The sequence below is a fragment of the Streptopelia decaocto genome (genome assembly GCF_964273445.1).
Source record: "Streptopelia decaocto genome assembly, chromosome: 26".
Classification (NCBI taxonomy): domain Eukaryota; kingdom Metazoa; phylum Chordata; class Aves; order Columbiformes; family Columbidae; genus Streptopelia; species Streptopelia decaocto.
In genome coordinates this window covers 1,368,413-1,387,075 of record NC_138681.1, presented here as the reverse complement: position 1 = coordinate 1,387,075, position 18,663 = coordinate 1,368,413, and the positions used below count along the sequence as shown (strand labels likewise).

The window sequence follows — 18,663 nt, the reverse complement described above, 5'->3', positions numbered from 1 at the left end:
TGGAGATGCCGAGGCTGCGGGATCGCCGGGATTCCGTGTGAGCGGCACCCGCCGAGCCCCGCTCGCCCCACCAGTGAGTCACAGCCCTGCCCACGCCTGAGCGTTCCTGCGCCGTGACTCAGGCAGCCCTGCCCCACCGCGCCATCGCCCACGGGGCACCCCCGGTTTGCCCGGGACCCCCAGCGCTGCAGGGCAGGGGAAGGTGGGGTCGGGAGGAGCCGCTGATGCTCCTGCGTGGCGGAGGGGAGCAGCGGGGTCAGCGAGGAGGGTCTGGCTGGGGAAAGGGGTCTCAGCTCCAAAGTGCTGCCGTCCCCTGCCGTGGGAGTGGGGGGCGCGGGGGGCAGCGCCGTGATCGCAGGCCCAGGGCCAAGTCCTCTCCCAGTGGAAAATCCCCAGCAGGCGCGGAGGCTGCCGGGCTGGGCTCGCTGCCAGCACCGTGGGCGTCCCCGGGCGCCACGGTCCCCGCCGAGCGTCCCGGCGCACGCAGCGCCACGGCGGTTATCCCGGCATGGGTGGGGGGCACGGGGTGCGCTGAGGTGCAGCACAGGAATTGGGGTGCCCCAAGATCCCCAGGATCGGGGTGGCCATGTCCTTGGGGTGCATGAACATGGGGCTGTGGTCGCAGGTGGCTCAGACCCCATGTGGGGACATGGACAAGGTCCCCCAGGGTGTGTAGCCATGTCCTTTGGTGCACAGATGTGGGGCTGTGGTCCCAGGCTGCTCGGACCCCACATGGGGACATGGAAAAGGTCCCCTGGGATGTGTGGCCATGTCCTTGGGGTGCATGAACATGGGGCTGTGGTCTCAAGCGGCTCAGACCCCACATGGGGACACGGACAAGGTCCCCCAGGATGTGTGGCCATGTCCTTGGGGTGCACAGATGTGGGGCCGTGGTCCTTGGGGTGCACAGACGTGGGGACGTGGTCCCAGGCTGCTCAGACCCCACATGGGGACATGGGCAGGGTCCCTGGGCCATGCAGCAGCAGTGTCCGCACCCTGTGCCCCAGGCAGCGGTTTGGGGTGCTGCAGGGCTGCTGGGATGCTGGGAGGCCAGGGTGTCTGCTGACACCTCGTGGTGGCTCCATCGCCTCAGGAAGCTCATCCCTGTGAGGCCGGAGGGCTGGGACGGACCTTGTCACCAGCCCAGGCCATGCTGTGAGTGGGTGGGTGACAGGGGACAGGGCAGACGGTGCACACAGGCTGGGGGGCACCCCCGGGAAGGCAAAGCCTCAGCGTCACCCGCTGCTCCTCCAAACTTTATTGCTGCAATAAATAACCACAGTGGTGGCGCCCGGAGGGGACCGCGCGCTCCCCCAGCCCGGGGGAGCAGAGCACCAGGGAGCGCGGGCAGGACAGACCCTTCACCGGCTTGCGCAGGGGGAACGGCACCTTCTTCCCAAGGACACCCCCAATGTTCAGGGTCACTCCGAGGGGACAGGGGGGTCCCGGTAGTGATGGGTTTCTGCCAGCGGGGCTGTGCCCCAGAGGTCTGAGAATGGGCAGAATTAGTGTCCTAGAGGAGGGGAAGCCTTTCCTTTTGTGTCTTGCCCAGTGAGGACGGGGCTTGTCGGGGGGGATGAGGGCAGGGATGGTGTGGGGCAAGGAGGAGCCCCCCAAGGCTGCCATGGCCACGCACCCCCAGCTCCCACCCATGGGGTCTGCCCGCCCGATCGCATCCCGACATGGCTCAGCTCAGCCAGCAAAGCCGTGGGGACACCGGGGTGAACCGGGGTACACCGGGGTACACTGGGGCGAACCGGCGTGAACCGGGGTACACCGGGGTGAACTGGGGTGAACCAGGATGGGCTGGGGCTCAGGACCGGGCTCAGCAGCGGGAGAGGCGAGAAGCGGGGAGCTGCGGAGAAGCAGGGGCTGAGCCCGGGGGGCTGCGCCCGTGGGGGGGTCTGGGTGCCGCCGGCTACTTGGTGAGCTTGACGCTCTGCTCCTGCTGGCGGATGATCTGGGCGATGGGGCTGGCGATGCCGCCTATCAAGGTCCAGTACTCCTCGAAGCTGATGCGCCCGTCTTTATTCTCATCCAGGTCGCAGATGAGCTTGTCGGCCGCTCGCCGGTTCCCGGTGTCCTGTGGGGAGACAGAGCGGAGCGGCTCACACCGGGGCAAGCGGGGCGCGGGGTGGGACCCCCGCGAGCGGGGGGAGCGGGTCCCCGGCGCCGGGCTCACCGTCAGCATGTGGTTGAGCTCGTGGCTCAGCATCTTGCGGAACTCCTTCTTGGTGATGCGCCGCGGCTTCTTGCAGCAGCAGCGGTGGCTGGAGTACTTGTCAAAGTTGTTCACCAGCACCTGGACGGCCCATTCCAGCTCCGTGCATTGCTCCATCGCTGCCTGCGGTCACCTGCGGGGACGGGGGTCAGGGACGGGGGCCGCGGGACACCCCATATGGCCATGCTAGGGAAAATGGGGGTAGAAGGGCAGGCAGCGTGCTGCCAAAAGCATCTCTTTGGGCACGCATGGGGGTCTCTGGTGCCACCAGCCCCTGGGTCACGGCAAGCCCCCGGGCAGGCAAAGAGCATCCTTCACCATGCTGGTGTCCCCACGTCGCGGCTCACACTGGATCACCCCAACAATCCACAGCACTGCGCCGCCCGCTCCGGCACAACACCCGCCCCACGCCAACCGCCCCACCTGCCCCCCGGGCGGCCGCCCCCACGCGTGGGCCGAGGCGGCAATTATGGCGCTGGGGCCACAGCCGCTGGTTCCCAGGGCTCATTAGGGAGGAATGGGGCTGGGAGACGTGCGGCGGGACCAGGGCAGGAATTACCGGCCAGCCTTCCTCTTGCTTCACGGCTCCGGGAACACCCCGCCGGGCAGGTCCGGACCTGCCCAAGCCCCCCACGAGCCCAGCCAAGGGCGTCCCTCGCACCCCGGGGTCCAATCCTGCCTGTTTGCTCAATGTCCAGGGTCCCTCTCCTGGCTCCGTGGCCCTGAGGCTGCCCCAAGCCAGGAAGCTCCTTCCTATGGACGAACCCAACAGGATGGTCCCCGTCACGGGGTCCGGCATCCACATCCCGGGCAGGGACGGAAACGGCGTCACCTTGTCCGGCCTTGGCTCTTTCCTGCCCCGGCGGTGGTGGGGAGGGGATGAGCTGGGGCGTGTTGCTCCCTGTATTTTCACTGATTTACACCAGGGGTGTTGTGCCGGCTGCCCCAGCAGGGCTTGAGGAAAGCCACCCCAAACCTGACCTTCCCCACTCCAGGAGCATCATCCGTGATGCCCCTGGGACCTGCCCTGTGCCCAAGGCCTGGCTCACATCTGTCCTTCCTTTGTACCAACCTCCCCACTTCAGCCCCAAGACAAAGACATCAGGGTGGTGGAAAGAGACACAAGGGCCTGGGCCTCCTGCACTTGTGTGTCTCATCATGGCTGGGTGCCCTCCTGAGCTGTCCTTGTCCCATGTCCCCGTGCCACAGCTCAGAGCCATTGTGTCCTGGGAGTGGGGACGGTCACAGAATCACAGAATTTAAGTGGAACCTCCTGTGTTGCAGTTTGCACCCACTGCCCCTTGTCCTGTCCCTGGTTGTCACCAGCAGAGCCTGGCTCCATCCTCCTGACACTGCCCCTTTCCATCTTGATTCCCAGCAATGAGTCCCCCCTCAGGCTCCTCTTGTCCAGCTCCAGAGCCCCAGCTCCCCCAGCCTTTCCTCACACGGGAGATGCTCCACTCCCTCCAGCATCTTGGTGGCTGCGCTGGACTCTCTCCAGCAGTTCCCTGTCCTGCTGGAGCTGAGGGGCCACAACTGGACACAAGATTCCAGGTGTGGTCTCCCCAGGGCAGAGCAGAGGGGCAGGAGAACCTCTCTGGCCCCAGCTGGTCTCCCATCCAAGCACTGACCAGGCCTGACCCTGCTTAGCTTCCAGATCAGGTATTCTCAGGGTGCTCTGGCTGTGTATCTGTGAGGTCTCCCATCCAAGTACTGACCAGGCCTGACCCTGCTTAGCTTCCCAGATCAGACGAGATGGGGCGTTCTCAGGGGGCTATGGCTGTATATATTTTATATATATGTATATATGTTTCCCAAGTATATCCTGATAGTATCTGAACTAACCCCTTTATTCAAGGGCAGAGCAGAGGGGCAGGAGAACCTCTCTGACCTACTGACCACCCCCTTCTACCCCCCCCAGGTCCCATTGGCTTCCTGGCCACAAGGGCACAGGCTCGCAGGGTGCTGGGTGCTGGGGTGGCTTTTGAACAGCCCCATTGCTGGCAGGAGGTCCCACCACGAGCTGCAGTGCTCGGCACAGCTACGCACCAGACACCTCCAGCTCCAGCCCGTCATCCCAGGCCATTAATTACCAACAAAAATTAATCAGCGGCACCCAGGCCAGAGCACTCGCTGCCCACCCACCCCCTCACCCGCTGGGTCCCCACACGCAGACCCCACATCACCGGTTCCCCACCACCGCACCCAGCCTGTCCTCGGGGCATCGCGGCTCCTGCTCCCACGCTGACTCACGGCACCGGCACGGCCAACGCGCACGGCCCCACCACGCACCCCCAGGGCCAGCCCAGGGCACCGGGACATCGTCACCGTGGCGGGGTGCAGGGGTGCTGGCACGGCTATGGCGGGGCTGGGCGCCGGTAGGCGGGACGGGCAGGATGGGGCTCGTCGGCCGCTTGGCTCCTGCTGCCGTCCCCACTCTTCTTCCTCCTCTTCCTCTCCTTCCCCGCACACTCAATGGCACCAGCACCCTGAGCTGGACCCGCCGCTGGACACAGCCCTGGTGCTCCCTGCCCACAGCTCCGGCACCGCCGGGGGGAAATTCCCCTTTTCCAGGGGCCAGGCCCCACGGCAACCCCCGGTGCTGGGCTCTGTGGGTCGATGGACGCTGCCGAACCGTGTGCCAGCCCACCTGCCCCCAGCCCCGCTCCCCCGGCGCTCCCCCGGTCCTGTCCCCCCGGCCCCGCGTGCGGCGCCGCCGAAGGGCTCGAGGGGGGTTCCACCACCCAACCTGCAGCAGCACGTCCTGAGGCTGCTCCTGGTTGAATATTCAACCCAAAGGTCCCGATTTGTCCTTCCCGGAGCCTCACCTGGCCCCGTCCTGGAGTCCTGCTGCGTCCGTCTGTCACCGATTCGCGGCGCGGGCAGTGGGAACTGGTGACGCCCGCTCTCTGCTCACCTTGCACCCATACCCGTGGGGCCCAGCGGGGCTTTTAAAGAGGCTCCCGCCCCTCCCTGACGTTCCCAGGGCGTTCCCAGGCTGGGGCTCACCTGGGAAATGGTTCCTTGCGATTGCGACACCCACGACGGGTCGTCAGGAGCAGGACCCGCCATGGGCTGCGGCTCCGTGGCGGCCGTGGGGCGATGGGTGGCGTTTGGGGGCCGCCCCGAGGGACCCCAGGGGCTGGAAGGGGTCCTGGGGGTGGTGGTTCCCTGGTTTTGCAAACCCACCGTGATCCAAACACCCACCAGCCAAAAATCCGGCTCCCCCATCCCACGGCACATCCCCAAACCCCTCGTGTGCACCCAGCACCGGCAAGGCTGGCCCATTGGATCTGGTTTGTATAAATTGGGGGGAAACATTTATTTGAACCAAAACCACTCATTCTGAAGGGTGAAAGGCGCTGGCTCGGGTCTCTGTGATATCATGAGCCCCAAAAGCACAAACACCAGCGCCGAGCGGGGCCACATGCAGCTCTCAGCTCTCTCCAGATGCCCTGGCACAGATAAGGTGCTTTTCAACTGGTAGCTGTGCTTGTAAACTCACATCCATAATTAATTGTGCCAGCAAATTGTACCCCTGGATGTCTACTGGAGCGATGGCGCAGCGATTCGGTGCCGAGATTAGATACGGGCGTTATTGGGAGCTCCATATTTGGAGGTGCGGGAGGTGATGCACAACAGCCACCTGCTCGGAGGACCTCGGGGATTGTCATCCCGGAAAAGGGCGACGTGTGTCATCTCAGCTCTGCGGTGGCTTCTTCCTAATCTCGGTTGGGAGGAAGCAAACCCGTCCGCGGCCGAGATGCTCCGCTGTCGTTGATGCAACATCCCAGGAGGGTGGGAATCCTTCCCCAACCCTGCAGGCAAACAGCTCACCTCTGAATCACCGCCTTTCATTACTCTCCTCTGCCTGGCAGATGTCACAACCGCATCCAGGCCCTTATTCTTCCAAGGCATCCAGGGCGTGTGCGTGTGCTCGGAGCAGCCACGTACCATCCAAGCCCATCGCCAGACGTTTCCCAGACATTTTGATTGCCCCGGTGACGTTTGTCTCTGCCCTGATCCCCCCCAGCTCTGAAGGGTCCCATGGAGCGGTTCGGCTTCTCACGGATGGGCTCTGCCCCATGGGACCCTTTGCAGAGGGGGGACACCGAGCCCTGGCTTTGGGGGTCGTCAGTGTCCATCGCAATGTGCCCAGGGATGTCATGGTGCCCAGGGATGTCACGGTGCCCGGGGATGTGGTGGTACCCAAGGATGTCATGGTACCCAAGGATGTCATCGTGCCCAGGGATGTGGTGGTACTCAAGGATGTCACAGTGCCCAAGGATGTCATGGTGCTCAAGGATGTCATGGTGCCTGGGGATGTGGTTGTACCCAAGGATGTCATGGTGCCCAGGGATATCATGGTACCCAAGGATGTCATGGTACCCAAGGATGTCATCGTGCCCAGGGATGTGGTGGTACTCAAGGATGTCACAGTGCCCAAGGATGTCATGGTGCCCAGGGATGTCATGGTGCCCGGGGATGTCATGGTGCCCAAGGATGTCATGGTACTCAAGGATGTCACAGTGCCCAAGGATGTCATGGTGCCCAGGGATGTCATGGTGCCCAGGGATGTCATGGTGCCCAAGGATGTCATGGTACTCAAGGATGTCACAGTGCCCAAGGATGTCATGGTGCCCAGGGATGTCATGGTGCCCAAGGATGTCATGGTGCCCGGGGATGTGGTGGTACCCAAGGATGTGGTGGTCCCCAAGGATGTGGTGGTGCCCATGGATGTCGCGGTGCCCAGAGATGTGGTGGTCCCATCCCTGTGTGGCCGGCACTGACTCACCAAAGGGCACCAACCGCCCCAGCATGGGCTGAGCCATTCCTGCCACTCCGAAGCCTTCCCAGATCAAACAGATAGTTATCGGGATGGCTCACGCCGCAGGAATTGCCGTCCTCCTGACAGCACAATGTCATGCCGGGGAGCCGATCGCCAAACCAGAAGGAGGACCCAGGAGTCCCACAGCACATTCCCAGCCCGGTGCTCCCGTTCCCCCCCCTTCCATCGCTCCAACCACTTGACACATTTCCTGTCTCTAATTAAATGCACACCACACCTTTCTGCTTAATTTCCATGTATTTATTTCCAAGGCAGGAACAATAAATAGTCATTCTCATTGTGAAATCCACCCCAAGGTGAGAGGAGACAGAGGGCGGCCCGTGGCCGAGCCGCGGTGCCGGTGCCGCCTCGCCGGCCGCCGGCCCGGCTTCCATCGCATTGCTCTGGGTTTTGGCTCCGTTTGGGTTTGTTCATCCTTTTTTCATCCCCACAGCACAAGGTGCCGCTGAGGAACCCGCACCCTCTTCCTTTTTGGGGTCCCCATCCCCATCGCAGCCCCGGGGAGCTCAGCAGGAGCCACGGTCCCATTCTACATGGCATAACTGGTCTTGGTGGGCGTCCTACACCCTCTCAAGCCCATTTTCCACCCCGCGTAGCCTGAGCTCATTTCTCCACCCCAACAAGCCACCGCTTTGTAGCATTTACTGTTTTCTAATTTGCTGTAATTACACAGAAATCCCCTGCTTTCCCGGAACAGGTGACGGCTGCTGCTGGCCACATGGCTTCCAGGTCCCGTTGAGTCCAGCATTTTGGGGTCTCCTCGGAGCTCCCAGTGAGCCCAGGGCCCTTGGGGGTCCCCGGCTTTGCTTGGGGGTCCCCGCCATGGGGACCACTGGGAACAAACCACCCTGGGGACTGGGCACCTGCACAACCCCGCGCACACCCTGATGCTGTGCACACCCTGACACTGTGCACACCCTCACCCTGTGCACCATGCACACCCGCGGTGCCATGCACACTTGCAGCATCCCATGCCGGCGACCCAAGCATATGCACAGCCCTGCATGCGCCCCCAGCGCCGTGCACGCTTGCAGCATCCTGTGCATGCACATCTGCACATCTGCGGTGTCCTTTGCACATCTGCAGCATCCTTTGCACATCTGCAGTGTCCTTTGCACATCTGCAGTGTCCTTTGCACACCCGCAGCATCCTTTGCACATCTGCAGTGTCCTTTGCACGCCCGCAGCATCCTTTGCACATCTGAAGTGTCCTTTGCACATCTGCAGTGTCCTTTGCACATCTACAGTGTCCTTTGCATGCCTGCAGTATCCTTTGCACATCTACAGTGTCCTTTGCACATCTGCGGTGTTCTTTGCACATCTACAGTGTCTTTTGCACACCCGCAACATCCTTTGCAAACCCGCAGCATCCTTTGCACATCCGCAGTGTCTTTTGCACACCCGCAGCATCCTTTGCACATCTTCAGTGTCCTTTGCACATCTGCAGCACCCTTTGCACACTCGTGGTGCCCTTTGCACGCCCGCAGCATCCCTTGCACCCTCGCGCTCTGCGCTGGGGCCAGCGGGGCTGTGTGACCCAGCACCAGGTGATGCTCAGAGCCCAAATCCGCATCCCCATCCCTTCCCGCTCCAACACTTTCCTCGTCCCGCGAAGGAGGACAAACGAGTTCACCCCATCCTGGCTGGTTTTTCCAAGGTTTTCCTTTATTAATTTATACAAAAATGGTTGCAAGTGACGCAAGCTGCGAACAACCCGCCACCGTCCCAGCCCCGAGCGCGGCCGCTAGCCAAGGGCCAGCATCCCTGGAGAGGGGCAGGCGGGGAGCACCGTGCACCCCGGTACAGCACCCCAAAACCTGGGTGGGCACAGGGCACCGCGGTCCCTGCACGGGTGGAAGAGCAGAGAAGATGCTCAGGCCACGAACAGCAACATCGGGCCCGGCCCCAAGTCCTGGGAGCCCCTGAAGGTGCCCGGAGCGGCGGAAAAGGGGCTCCCATGGGTGGCACGGGGACGGGGGGACAAACCCCCACACCTTTCGGGGAAAAGAGCCAAGTCCCTCTTTGCTGTGATGCTCTGGGGCTGGGGGACCTGCAACCGGAGGGGTTTTGGGGCTGGAGGTGGGACAAGCCCGGGGGAAAGGCTCTGGAGCAAAGGACGGAGAAAGGCAACCCCAGAGCCGGGGCCACGAGCCCCCTTGCCACCTCCCTCCCGCCGCGGCAACGGGCCAGGGCTGGGGATGGAAGGGAGTTCTGCCGACGGGAAGGAGAGGCAAGAGAGGGCAGGGACGGAGCGGAGAGGGGATCCCTCCGCCCCGCTGGGGACGTGGGGAGGTGAGTCCGCGACGCTGCGTTTTCCAGCCGCGTCCCAGGGGGACCAGCAGCCTCTCGCGGTTCTCGGTGCAGAGCCTGAGCCCTCGGGCGCCTTCCCGTCCCCCGCCACCCTCTACTTCCTCCGGCAGCCCTTGGCCGCGTCCCCCATCATGTCCCAGTACTCTCCGAACTCCAGCTTGGCCTCGTTAGGGTCTCCCATGCACTCGATCTTCTCTTCGAGGGGTCCGACGCACTGCAGCAGGGGTGGAAAACACATCAGGGTGATGGAGCTGAGGGGTCCCGTGGGCAGCCCATCCCCCCCCCAGCGCCCCCGGGCTCTGCCCTCACCTTCCCCAGATGGGGCAGCTTCTGCGACACCAGCTCCTGCATCTCGTTGGGCGTCAGATACTCCTTCTGCCCCTTCACCGCGTAGCAATGGAACTGGTTGATGACGGTCTCAATAGCCCGCTCCACGTCGGTGAGCTCCTGGCAGTCCTGTGCGGGGGGGAGACAGTGAGCACCAGCTGGACACATGGACGGGACACCCCCCCACATGGACGGGACACCCCCCTGGATGGATGAGACACCCCCAGATGGACAGGACATCCCCCGAGAGAATGGGACACCCCAGATACGCCAGAGCTCTCTGCAGATGTTTGACCCCTCCAGAACAATGCGATAAACCTCCTTATCAACATAATAGCCACACACAGAGATACAAGACCCCCTCTACAGATGTGAGACCTCAACATGCAGATGTGAGGCCCCCCCATACAGATGTGACACCACCGTACAGATGGGATCCCCATAAAGGTGCAAGACCATCCCATACAGATGTTAAACCGCTCCGTAGGGATGTGAGACCGCCCTGTACGGATGTGAGACCCCACCATACAGATGTCGCTCCCTCCACACGGCTGCCATACCCCGACGTGACACAGACATGTCACCCCTCGTCCCTGCTTGCCCGGACCTCTCCCTGCCCGGGGCCAGCGCGGCTCAGCCGCCCCGGCGTCTCCGGGCGCTACACCCATGGCGCGGGGGCCGCGCGGCCGTCCGGACTGGTTCTTCCTCTCCTTTGCACAAGCGGCGGATCCCGGCGTGAGTCAGTGCCGGGGACACCCCGCGCTCCCACCGCGGTGGGGCTTGGCAGCACCAAACCCCCTTTCCCTCCCCATTGGGGCTGCAGACCCCTTCCCCTCCGGGTTGGGGGGCAGACCCTCATCCTGACCCACACGCCCAGCTCCTCGGCCACTCGTGCTAATCGGCCGAAGCTGCGTTTGAAGGGAAACGTCGGTGATTCATTCGGCAGCTGCGGTTTCCCCCTCGAAACAGCAGTAAACCACATCAGGCGATGCGCGTTGGCAACCTCCAGAGCCTCAGCCCGCCGCCCCGGCCCAGCCGGATCCTCCGCAGGTGCACAGGGGCGCGGGGTGGACACCCCCTGGTTGAAAGCCGAGGAGAACAGGACGCTTTCTGCCGTCGGGCATCCTTGGAGGAGTTGCAGGGAGCGAGCGCAGCTCCCAAAGGTGACTCCACGGGAGCTGGAGAAAGCTGCCCGGTTCCTCGAGCTTTCAAGCGGCTCCAAGTCCCCCTGCCCAGCGCCGGGGCAGCGTCGCCGAACCCCAAAACGTCCCCCCCATGTCCTCCGCTGGCTCCAGGATGGGGCTGCTCTGAGTCACCCCGAGCCCGGGGCTGCGCTCCGAGGGACGGGGCCGCGCGGGGCCACCCTGCACCCACACCCCCCGGTGCCGCGGCGTCGCTCGCGGACCTTGTGCTTCTTGCGGCAGTTGCACTGGCCCATGCTGCTCCTGGCGGGGCTGTAGCTCCTCGGCGGTGGGGTTGTCCTGTCCAACGGGGTCCTGGGGAGCTGGCGGGGGAGAAAGCCAAGCTCAGCTCTCGGCGTGGGGGAGCTTCCCCTCCTTGGGCGCCGGGGCTGAGCGCGGGGCGAGGAAGAAGCGCCGGGATGCCGTGAGCTGCCAGGACACGTCCCTGCCCCGGCGGCGAGTCGTGGCGCAGCCAAAGCGTGGGAGCAGTGGGGGTGCGGAGGGGCGGCAGGACCCCCGGGGCACGGACCCCCATCCCGCGGCGGTGGATGGGCCACTTACCTGCTCCACGGGCTCTCCTGCGTGTGCGCAGGCTGCGGCGCGCCGGGGTTTTATACGGCGGGGAGGTGTGAGTGGGAGCTCCCTGCGCTCCCAGCTGCGGTGTGGTGCAAGGCGTCTCATTTTGGAGCCTGGCCCGGAGCCAGCGTGGGGCTGGGAAACGCCTCCTTCCCGGCCACACTGATGGCTGCTCATCCATCCATCCATCCTTCCATCCATCCGTCCATCCATCCATCCCGGCAGCGCCGCGTGGGAACAGCGCGCCGAGCACCGGGCGGCTCCAGGAGGGGTCACCCCATGCTGGGGATTTCACCATTTCCCAACAACACCGGGATATGTGTTCTTGGGTAGCCTGGGATGTGCTGTGCCAACAGACCCATCACCCTGTGCCACCCAAGAGCCCAGAGAGGCTTGGCCATTGATACCGTGGAGGTGGTGGCCACAGTGGCCACCGTGGCATCGCTACCGGAGATGCTCCGCAGCCCCACCCCGGTGGCAGCCACATCTCTGCCACCCCACAGCCCGGCAGGAAGGCGTTTGTGGGGTGCAGGGTGGCACCGGGGCCATTTGGGAATGGCCCCATCCGTCACCGGTTCCCCACAGCGGCCACCCCGACGCAGAGCGAGCCCCGACCCACCGGGCCGGTCCCTGGGCACGGCGTGGCCATGGGCAGCTGCAGGCAGGGGGAGAGGGGCTGCCCAAACCAGGAGCCCCCGGCTAAGAACAGCAGCGATGTTCATGCTCGGGAAAACCTCTTTTATTAGCTCCGCGTCAGCCGAGTCCCCCAGTGCCACGTCACTTCTTCCCCGCTTTCTCCCTCCGCATGGCCTTGGCCAGCTCGCCAATGAGCCGCCAGTACTCGCCGAATTTCAGCTCCTCGTCGTTGTTCACATCCAGCTCGCTCATCTTCTCCTCCAGGGACACGTCCTGCGGGGCCAGCACCGGGGGGCTCAGCCGCGTCCTGACCCCCCGTGAGCGGGACAGGGCGAGCGGGAGCTGCTGCTCGCTCTCGTTTGCCAACCCCAGGGTACCGGGAGCAGCCCCCCCAGCTTTGGGGGCTCATGGGACTGTCCCATCCACCCCTGGTCTCACCTTCATCAGGTTGGGCAGCTGGAGCTGGACGAGCTCCCTGAACTCGCCGGCCGTCAGCGTGCCCTTCCTGCCCTCCTTCCCCGCGTGGCTGAAGAAGACGGTGACGATGGTCTGGATGGCCGTCTCCAGCTCGCTCAGCTCGCCGGTGGCCATGGCGCCGGACCACGGGGCTGCGGGGAGAGGAGCCCGGAGGGGTGGCAGGCAGAGGGGTGTCCGGGGAGGCGATGGCGGGGTGTTTGGGGAGAAGGGCACCCTCTCCCCTTCACCAGCCTCGAGTCTGCGCGGTCTCAGCTCCGCGGGGCTGAGCAGCGTCCCGGGGCTGCATCAGCCAGACCCCCAGATTGGTGCGGGGAGGGGGGGGGCAGAGCCATTTGGTGACGCCGCTGCCATCAGGCAGAAGCGCCACAGAAGCAGCCGGGACATCAGGAAAGGGACGGGGTCACCACGGGGTCCCCTGCGCCGGTGTCCCCTGTGAGCACGGCAAACATGGTGGCTGGGGAGGGGCCGGTGCCGCAGGCAGCGATTCCCTACTTACCCCCCGGCCTGCGGGCAGAGCCGCGGGCAGCGCCGCGGGCAGCGCGCAGCCCCCCGGCAGGTTTTATACCCTGCACCGCAGGAGGGGAGAGCGCGGCGCTCTGTCCCCCGCACCGCAGTGTTGGGTTTCCTGTTGCAGCCGGACGGACGCACAGACGCCGCCCGAGCGCGGAACCGTCCTCCTCCCCTCCCTCCCCGCACGGGCAGCGGCCCAAGCGTGGCGCTCGGCCCCACGGGTGCCTCAGCACCACCGGCCGCGCGCTGGGGTGGGAGCAGGATGGGAACACAGGGCTCTGTTGGGCTGGAGCATCTCGTGGAGCTCCAGCACCACCAGGGCCGTTCTGGGGGTACGGGGCAGCTCTCACCCCCAAATACATCCCGATGGGGAGGGGGACGTGGTCCCAATGTGGCAGCTCATGCCGAGCCCGCGATCCAGCGGCGCTGAGGACCCGGGGCTGGGCTCGACCCGCACCGAGTGAGAGTTGTGAGTCAGCCGCCCACTGACATCATCCCTATTAATAGTGGGCTTTGTAAAAATTAATTAATCCAAATTAATTAGGGGGTTGGAACTGCTGGAGTGTTCCCCTTTAATCACTGTGTATTTATAACATGGCAGCCCTGGAGGTTTCCACCTGGCAGACGGAGCAGCTCCGCACCGCGGCACCGCCGTTCCCACGGGGGCCTGCGCCGCGGCTCCGCGTCCTGGCCCCACGTAAACCCTGCACGGCGCCCACGGCGCAGCCCCGCGGCCAGACCGGGGAAACCGTGCAGGATAGGGGTGACATTGGGGACGTGGAGCGTGGCTGGGACGTCACCGATCACCATTCCCCCCAGGGTGCAGGTTCGCCGGGGTGTCCCCACGCACCACAGGGCCGTTGTCCCGGCATCCCCACGGTGAGCAGACAAGAGGGGTCTCAGGGATCCCCCACAACCCGTGGTGTTTTGGGGACCCGGAGCAGGGAGGTTCCCAGCGCAATGTCACCGTCACCAGCGCACTCAGGCCGCCTCTCACGGGGACGGGGAGGCTCTGGTTGTCACCGGGCGGCCCGGTCCCCACCCGCCGCCGCCGCACCAGCTCACGGGGCAGGAATTGGCTTCCTGCAGCCCCATCCGGCCCGTCCCCCTGCCCGGGGTGACGGGGGGACGGGGACGGGACTTCCGGGGAGCCCCACGCGTCAGGGGACTGAGATGGGCTCTTGGGAAACCGCTGGGGTGAGTCAGGCTCGGTGGGGACAGGGACGAGTTTGGGGTGACTCACCGACCCCAGAGCCAGGCGGGCCCGTGACTCGCCGCCCCTGGAATTCGGGGTGTCGGGACGGTGGGGTGAGGAGGCAGCAGGTGCTGCAGCGGCCCCGCGACAGGATGCGGCCAAATCACAGGTGGCGGGAGAAACGGCACCTCCCGGTCGGGGCCGGGATGGCGCCCGGGGCCGTCCCCGCGGGCAGGGACAGGTGACCCCGGCACACCGGCGCTACCGGAGCGGGCAACGCATGGCACGTCCCCGTGTATCCAAAGGGACTGGAACCTGCCGTGCGTCCCGGTCCCATCGTCCCCAGTGTGGGGTGGTCACACCAGCCCCCTCCATCCATCGGTGCGGGGCGCAGTGATCTGGGGCTGTGCCACCGGCTGCCACCGCGATGTCCCCAACCCCGGCACAGCGGGCGCCCAGCAGCTCCCCCCTGCAAACCCCGTGGAAAAGCCTCTTCCCCGCTCCGGCGATGGGACAGAGAGACAAGATCAGCCCAGCCCCGGCACCAGCAACTGGAGCGACTGGTTTAGCTGGGTCCAAGTGGAGCACCGGGAGTCGCCGTGGCTGAAACCTGTTCCAAGATGTGTGTAAACCTCCTGGCATGTCCCTCGCTGCTCCCGGTTTGGTAAGAGCTTGTCCTGGGGATCCACCAGCACGGACACGCCGGGCCTGCTCCGGCGCTGCTCGGGGGGACCGACCCCTCCGGCACCCCCGCGGCGTCGGGGTTCACCGCAGCACCCCGGTCCCGCCGCGCGGGAAAGCCCTGGCCAAATCCTGCTCTCCTGCGGGTTTGGGGTTCAATCCAAGGGCCCCCCGAGCGCGGCTGGAGCCCCGGGGAGTCCAACCGCCCGGTGCAGCGGCCCCGGCTGTGCCGATGGCACCATGTCCCCTGTCCCAGGCTCAGGATGGATCCGGCTCTCCTGGAGCCCCCAGCCCCACTCGCTGCCCCGCACTGAAAACGGGAGCGTGTCCCCTGAGAAGAAGCTCCTGAGCCTCCAGCCGGGACCCCCAAATCCATCTGGGGCTCCCAAATCCATCTGGGGCTCCCAAATCCATCTGAGATCCCCATATCCATCTGGGACCCCCATCCATCTGGGAACCCCCATCCTTCTGGGACCCCCACATCCATCTGGGAACCCTCATCCATCTGGGACTCCCATATCCATATGGGACCCCCAAATCCATCTGGGACCCCCATATCCATCTGGGATCCCCCATCCATCTGGGACTCCCATATCCATCTGGGACCCCCATATCCATCTGGGACCCCCACGTCCACCCCAGACCCCACCTCCAGGCCGGACCCCCTTTGCTGCCGCCCCATGTGCAGAACAGGTTGGATCCCCAAGACCCTGCACATCACCCCAAACCCTCCAGCCCCCCCGCGCTGTCCCCCCAGCGCAGGGTGGTGACAGTGGGGTGGCCACAATGGGGCAGGGGGCGATTTTGGGGTCCGGGGGGGGCGCCATGCAGCCACGGCGTTTCCCAACCGCAGGGCCAGGAAGTGCGGGAGATGGAAACGGAGGGAGCGGGATATAATTAGCCCCAAATTAGGACTGGAATCCGGGATAAAGGGCCTGGCACCACCCGGCTCTTGCGAAAAACCACACGGCCGCGCCGGCAGCTCCCGGCAGCCCCCCTGTGGGGGGTCCCAAAAACGTGGGGGGATGATCGTGACCGTTTGGGGGCTCAGCGCCGGGATGCGGGTGCCGGTGGGGCCGTAAGCAGAGCCGCGGCGGGGCCGGGATTATCGGCATCAGCCATACCAGCTCGGGAATCTGGTTTCTTGGCCGCGCCGTTGCTGGAGCAACGTCCGGGCTGGGATTGTGGGGCTCTTTGAATTTGACAAGAGGCCTCTGTGTGTGCGGGGAGCAGGCGGCCCCGGGGGGCCGGGGCTGAGTCACCCGATAGCCCCCGCCGGCTCCCCCCGGCCCCGCTTGGCTCCCGTTGCGAGGCCCAGGACACCGGACACCCGCGGCTCATCGGCGCGGGGAGGAGGGCTGGGGGGCTCCGGCACCGCGGCGCTGACAGATGGGGGACGCCGGCGGGTGACGCCGCGGGGTCAGCCCCCGGGCGCCGCGGTGCCACCGGGGCCGCCACAGCGCGGGGTGTTGGCAGCAGAGCCGAGCTGGGGTGGCCGCAGCGAGGGACCCCACGGCTGCCCCACACACCCCACGGCGGGGCCGTGGTGCTGGCAACAAGTGACACACAAGCCCCCCGCAAAGTGACTCTGGACATCGCCGCCCACCCGCCCCATAGGCACCGGCGTGGCCCCTGCGTCACCCCGGTGTGGGGCGAGTGGGCGCCGGGGGTCCGGGCTCCCCGTGCTGCGGCCCCGCGAAGGCGGCACAGCGGTGCCAGCCGGGCTGCCCAGCCCCGGTATCGGATCCTCCCGGAGGGAGGGGGCCTGGAGCTTATTTAACATCCCGCCGCCCCGGCCCGGCGCAGTCGGCGCGGCGGGAGCTCAGGTGAGCGCAGACCCCCATGCAAGGGGGGCTGGTGGCCGGGACCCCCCTCCCACAGCCCCGCCAAGGGCTGGGGGGGGAGGTCACGGCGTGTGACACCCCCTGCAGGGGCCGGGGCGGGGGGCGGCCGCGGTGGGGGGCTGTCCCCCCGTAACGCGGCGGGTGCCTCCCGCAGCCAGAGCGATGGCGTCGCAGCTGGAAGGGGCCATGGAGACGCTCATCAACGTGTTCCACCACTACTCGGGCAAAGAGGGGGACAAGTACAAGCTGAGCAAGAAGGAGCTGAAGGAGCTGCTGCAGAGCGAGCTGGGCTGCTTCCTGGAGGTAGGGGCTGCGTGTGCGGGGAGCGGGGGGTCCCCTTTGCTTCCTGGGGTCCCCTTTCCCTCCGTGGTGTCCCCCTTTTCCCCTGTCCCAGCGCATCGCTGAGCCCCGGGGCCTCACCCTGTGCGCCCCCACAACAGACCCAGAAGGACACGGGCGCCGTGGAGAAGATCATGCAGGACCTGGATGAGAATGGCGACGGGGAGGTGGATTTCCAGGAGTACGTGGTCCTGGTGGCCGCCCTCACCGTGGCCTGCAACACCTTCTTCTGGGAGAACGCCTGAGCCCGGCCGGTCGCCGCAGCCACCGACCGCGGCGTCCCCGAAACACAGAGATCCCCCCGACGCCCCAGCTCCCCCCCAGCTCCCCAGCACTCCCGGGGATCCCACGGGGATCCGGCTCCACAATAAAGGCCCCCACCCAGCCAGCGGCACCTTGTCAGTTTGTTTCCACGTGGGGGTTTTTGCCTTGTCCCCTCGGGGACGCTGCGGAGCCTTCCCTGTCCCAAGCCACGAGGTCACGGTGAGAAGTCACCCAGGGTCACCCCAAGTGCCTGGAGACATCCCCGTCTCCAGGCTGTGCTGGCTCCTCCATCACCCTGAGCCCCACCCTGCCCCACAGCGGGAATCTGCATCTGGAATATTGAGTCCAGTTGTGGCCCCTCAGCTCCAGCAGGACAGGGAACTGCTGGAGAGAGTCCAGCGCAGCCACCAAGATGCTGGAGGGAGTGGAGCATCTCCCGTGGGAGGAAAGGCTGAGGGAGCTGGGGCTCTGGAGCTGGACAAGAGGAGCCTGAGGGGGGACTCATTGCTGGGATCAAGATGGAAAGGGGCAGTGTCAGGAGGATGGAGCCAGGCTCTGCTGGTGACAACCAGGGACAGGACAAGGGGCAATGGGTGCAAACTGCAGCACAGGAGGTTCCGCTGGAAGATGAGAAGCAACTTGTTGGGGTGAGGGTGGCAGAGCCTGGCCCAGGCTGCCCAGGGAGGGTGTGGAGTCTCCTTCTCTGCAGACATTCCAACCCCTGGACACCTTCCTGTGGAACCTCAGCTGGGTGTTCCTGCTCCGGGGGGTTGCACTGGATGAGCTTTCCAGGGCCCTCCAACCCCTCACATCCTGTCCTGGGGTGCAACACGGGGACATGGGGGTCCGGGGGGAGCAGCCGCAGGCCGGGACTCGCTTGCCCGTCCCCCCGGAGGGACCGCGCCCGTGGGGCTGGAGGAACCGGTTCTGCTCTCGGCGCCCAGCGGGACACCCGCCAGCAGCCCCCGCGCTGCGCCCGGCCCGGTGCCGCTCAGGGCCGCCAGCGCCATCGTCTGCCGGGGCTGCGCCGGGCTGCCCGCACGGGCCCTGGGGGTCAGGACCCGTCCAGCCCCGGTGGCACCGCAGGACCCGTGAGGTCTCCTCAGCCCTTCGGCAACTCGGGGCTCAGGCGCCCGCTCCTCATAGCGGGAGCACCCGGGGATCGAACCAGCGACCACCCCCCGCATGAGCCCCCTGCCCACGGCCTGGCCCCGCCCACCCCACCAATGGCCGAAGGGGCGGTGCTTGCGTCAG

The 18,663-nt window shown here is 65.7% G+C and overlaps 4 protein-coding genes across 6 annotated transcripts in view; 1 reads left to right on the top strand and 3 right to left on the bottom strand.

Moving 5' to 3' along the window:
* The window catches only part of S100A1 (S100 calcium binding protein A1), a 30,188-nt gene extending 12,715 nt beyond the window's left edge, over positions 1-17,473 (top strand). The window contains exons 1-3 of one of the 2 annotated variants that reach the window (XM_082072884.1): positions 16,274-16,788; positions 16,961-17,109; positions 17,247-17,473. In XM_082072884.1, the coding sequence (XP_081929010.1) occupies positions 16,969-17,109; positions 17,247-17,390 (285 nt within the window). In that variant the 5' untranslated portion in view covers positions 16,274-16,788; positions 16,961-16,968 and the 3' untranslated portion in view covers positions 17,391-17,473. Of the gene's footprint in view, positions 1-16,273; positions 16,789-16,960; positions 17,110-17,246 lie in introns of those variants that run through there. The other variant, XM_082072885.1, reaches the window with a different exon arrangement.
* Positions 1,244-3,018, bottom strand: S100A16 (S100 calcium binding protein A16). Of its 2 annotated transcripts, none has more exons than XM_082073162.1 (3): positions 2,901-3,018; positions 2,183-2,354; positions 1,244-2,083 (listed from the first exon to the last, which is right to left on the bottom strand). In XM_082073162.1, the coding sequence occupies exons 2-3, from the start codon at positions 2,336-2,338 to the stop codon at positions 1,919-1,921; spliced, it is 321 nt and encodes a 106-aa protein (XP_081929288.1). In that variant the 5' UTR covers positions 2,339-2,354; positions 2,901-3,018; the 3' UTR covers positions 1,244-1,918. The 2 variants fall into 2 exon arrangements, with proteins under 2 accessions (XP_081929288.1, XP_081929287.1); XM_082073161.1 differs by having other exon boundaries at positions 2,781-2,965.
* On the bottom strand, positions 9,036-11,572 carry LOC309450330 (protein S100-A14-like). The gene is made up of 4 exons (XM_082073133.1): positions 11,449-11,572; positions 11,112-11,210; positions 9,689-9,835; positions 9,036-9,593 (listed from the first exon to the last, which is right to left on the bottom strand). The coding sequence occupies exons 1-4, from the start codon at positions 11,566-11,568 to the stop codon at positions 9,474-9,476; spliced, it is 486 nt and encodes a 161-aa protein (XP_081929259.1). The 5' UTR covers positions 11,569-11,572; the 3' UTR covers positions 9,036-9,473.
* On the bottom strand, positions 12,188-13,204 carry S100A13 (S100 calcium binding protein A13). The gene is made up of 3 exons (XM_082073109.1): positions 13,073-13,204; positions 12,538-12,707; positions 12,188-12,372 (listed from the first exon to the last, which is right to left on the bottom strand). The coding sequence occupies exons 2-3, from the start codon at positions 12,688-12,690 to the stop codon at positions 12,241-12,243; spliced, it is 285 nt and encodes a 94-aa protein (XP_081929235.1). The 5' UTR covers positions 12,691-12,707; positions 13,073-13,204; the 3' UTR covers positions 12,188-12,240.
* Positions 17,474-18,663: the final 1,190 nt, after the last annotated feature.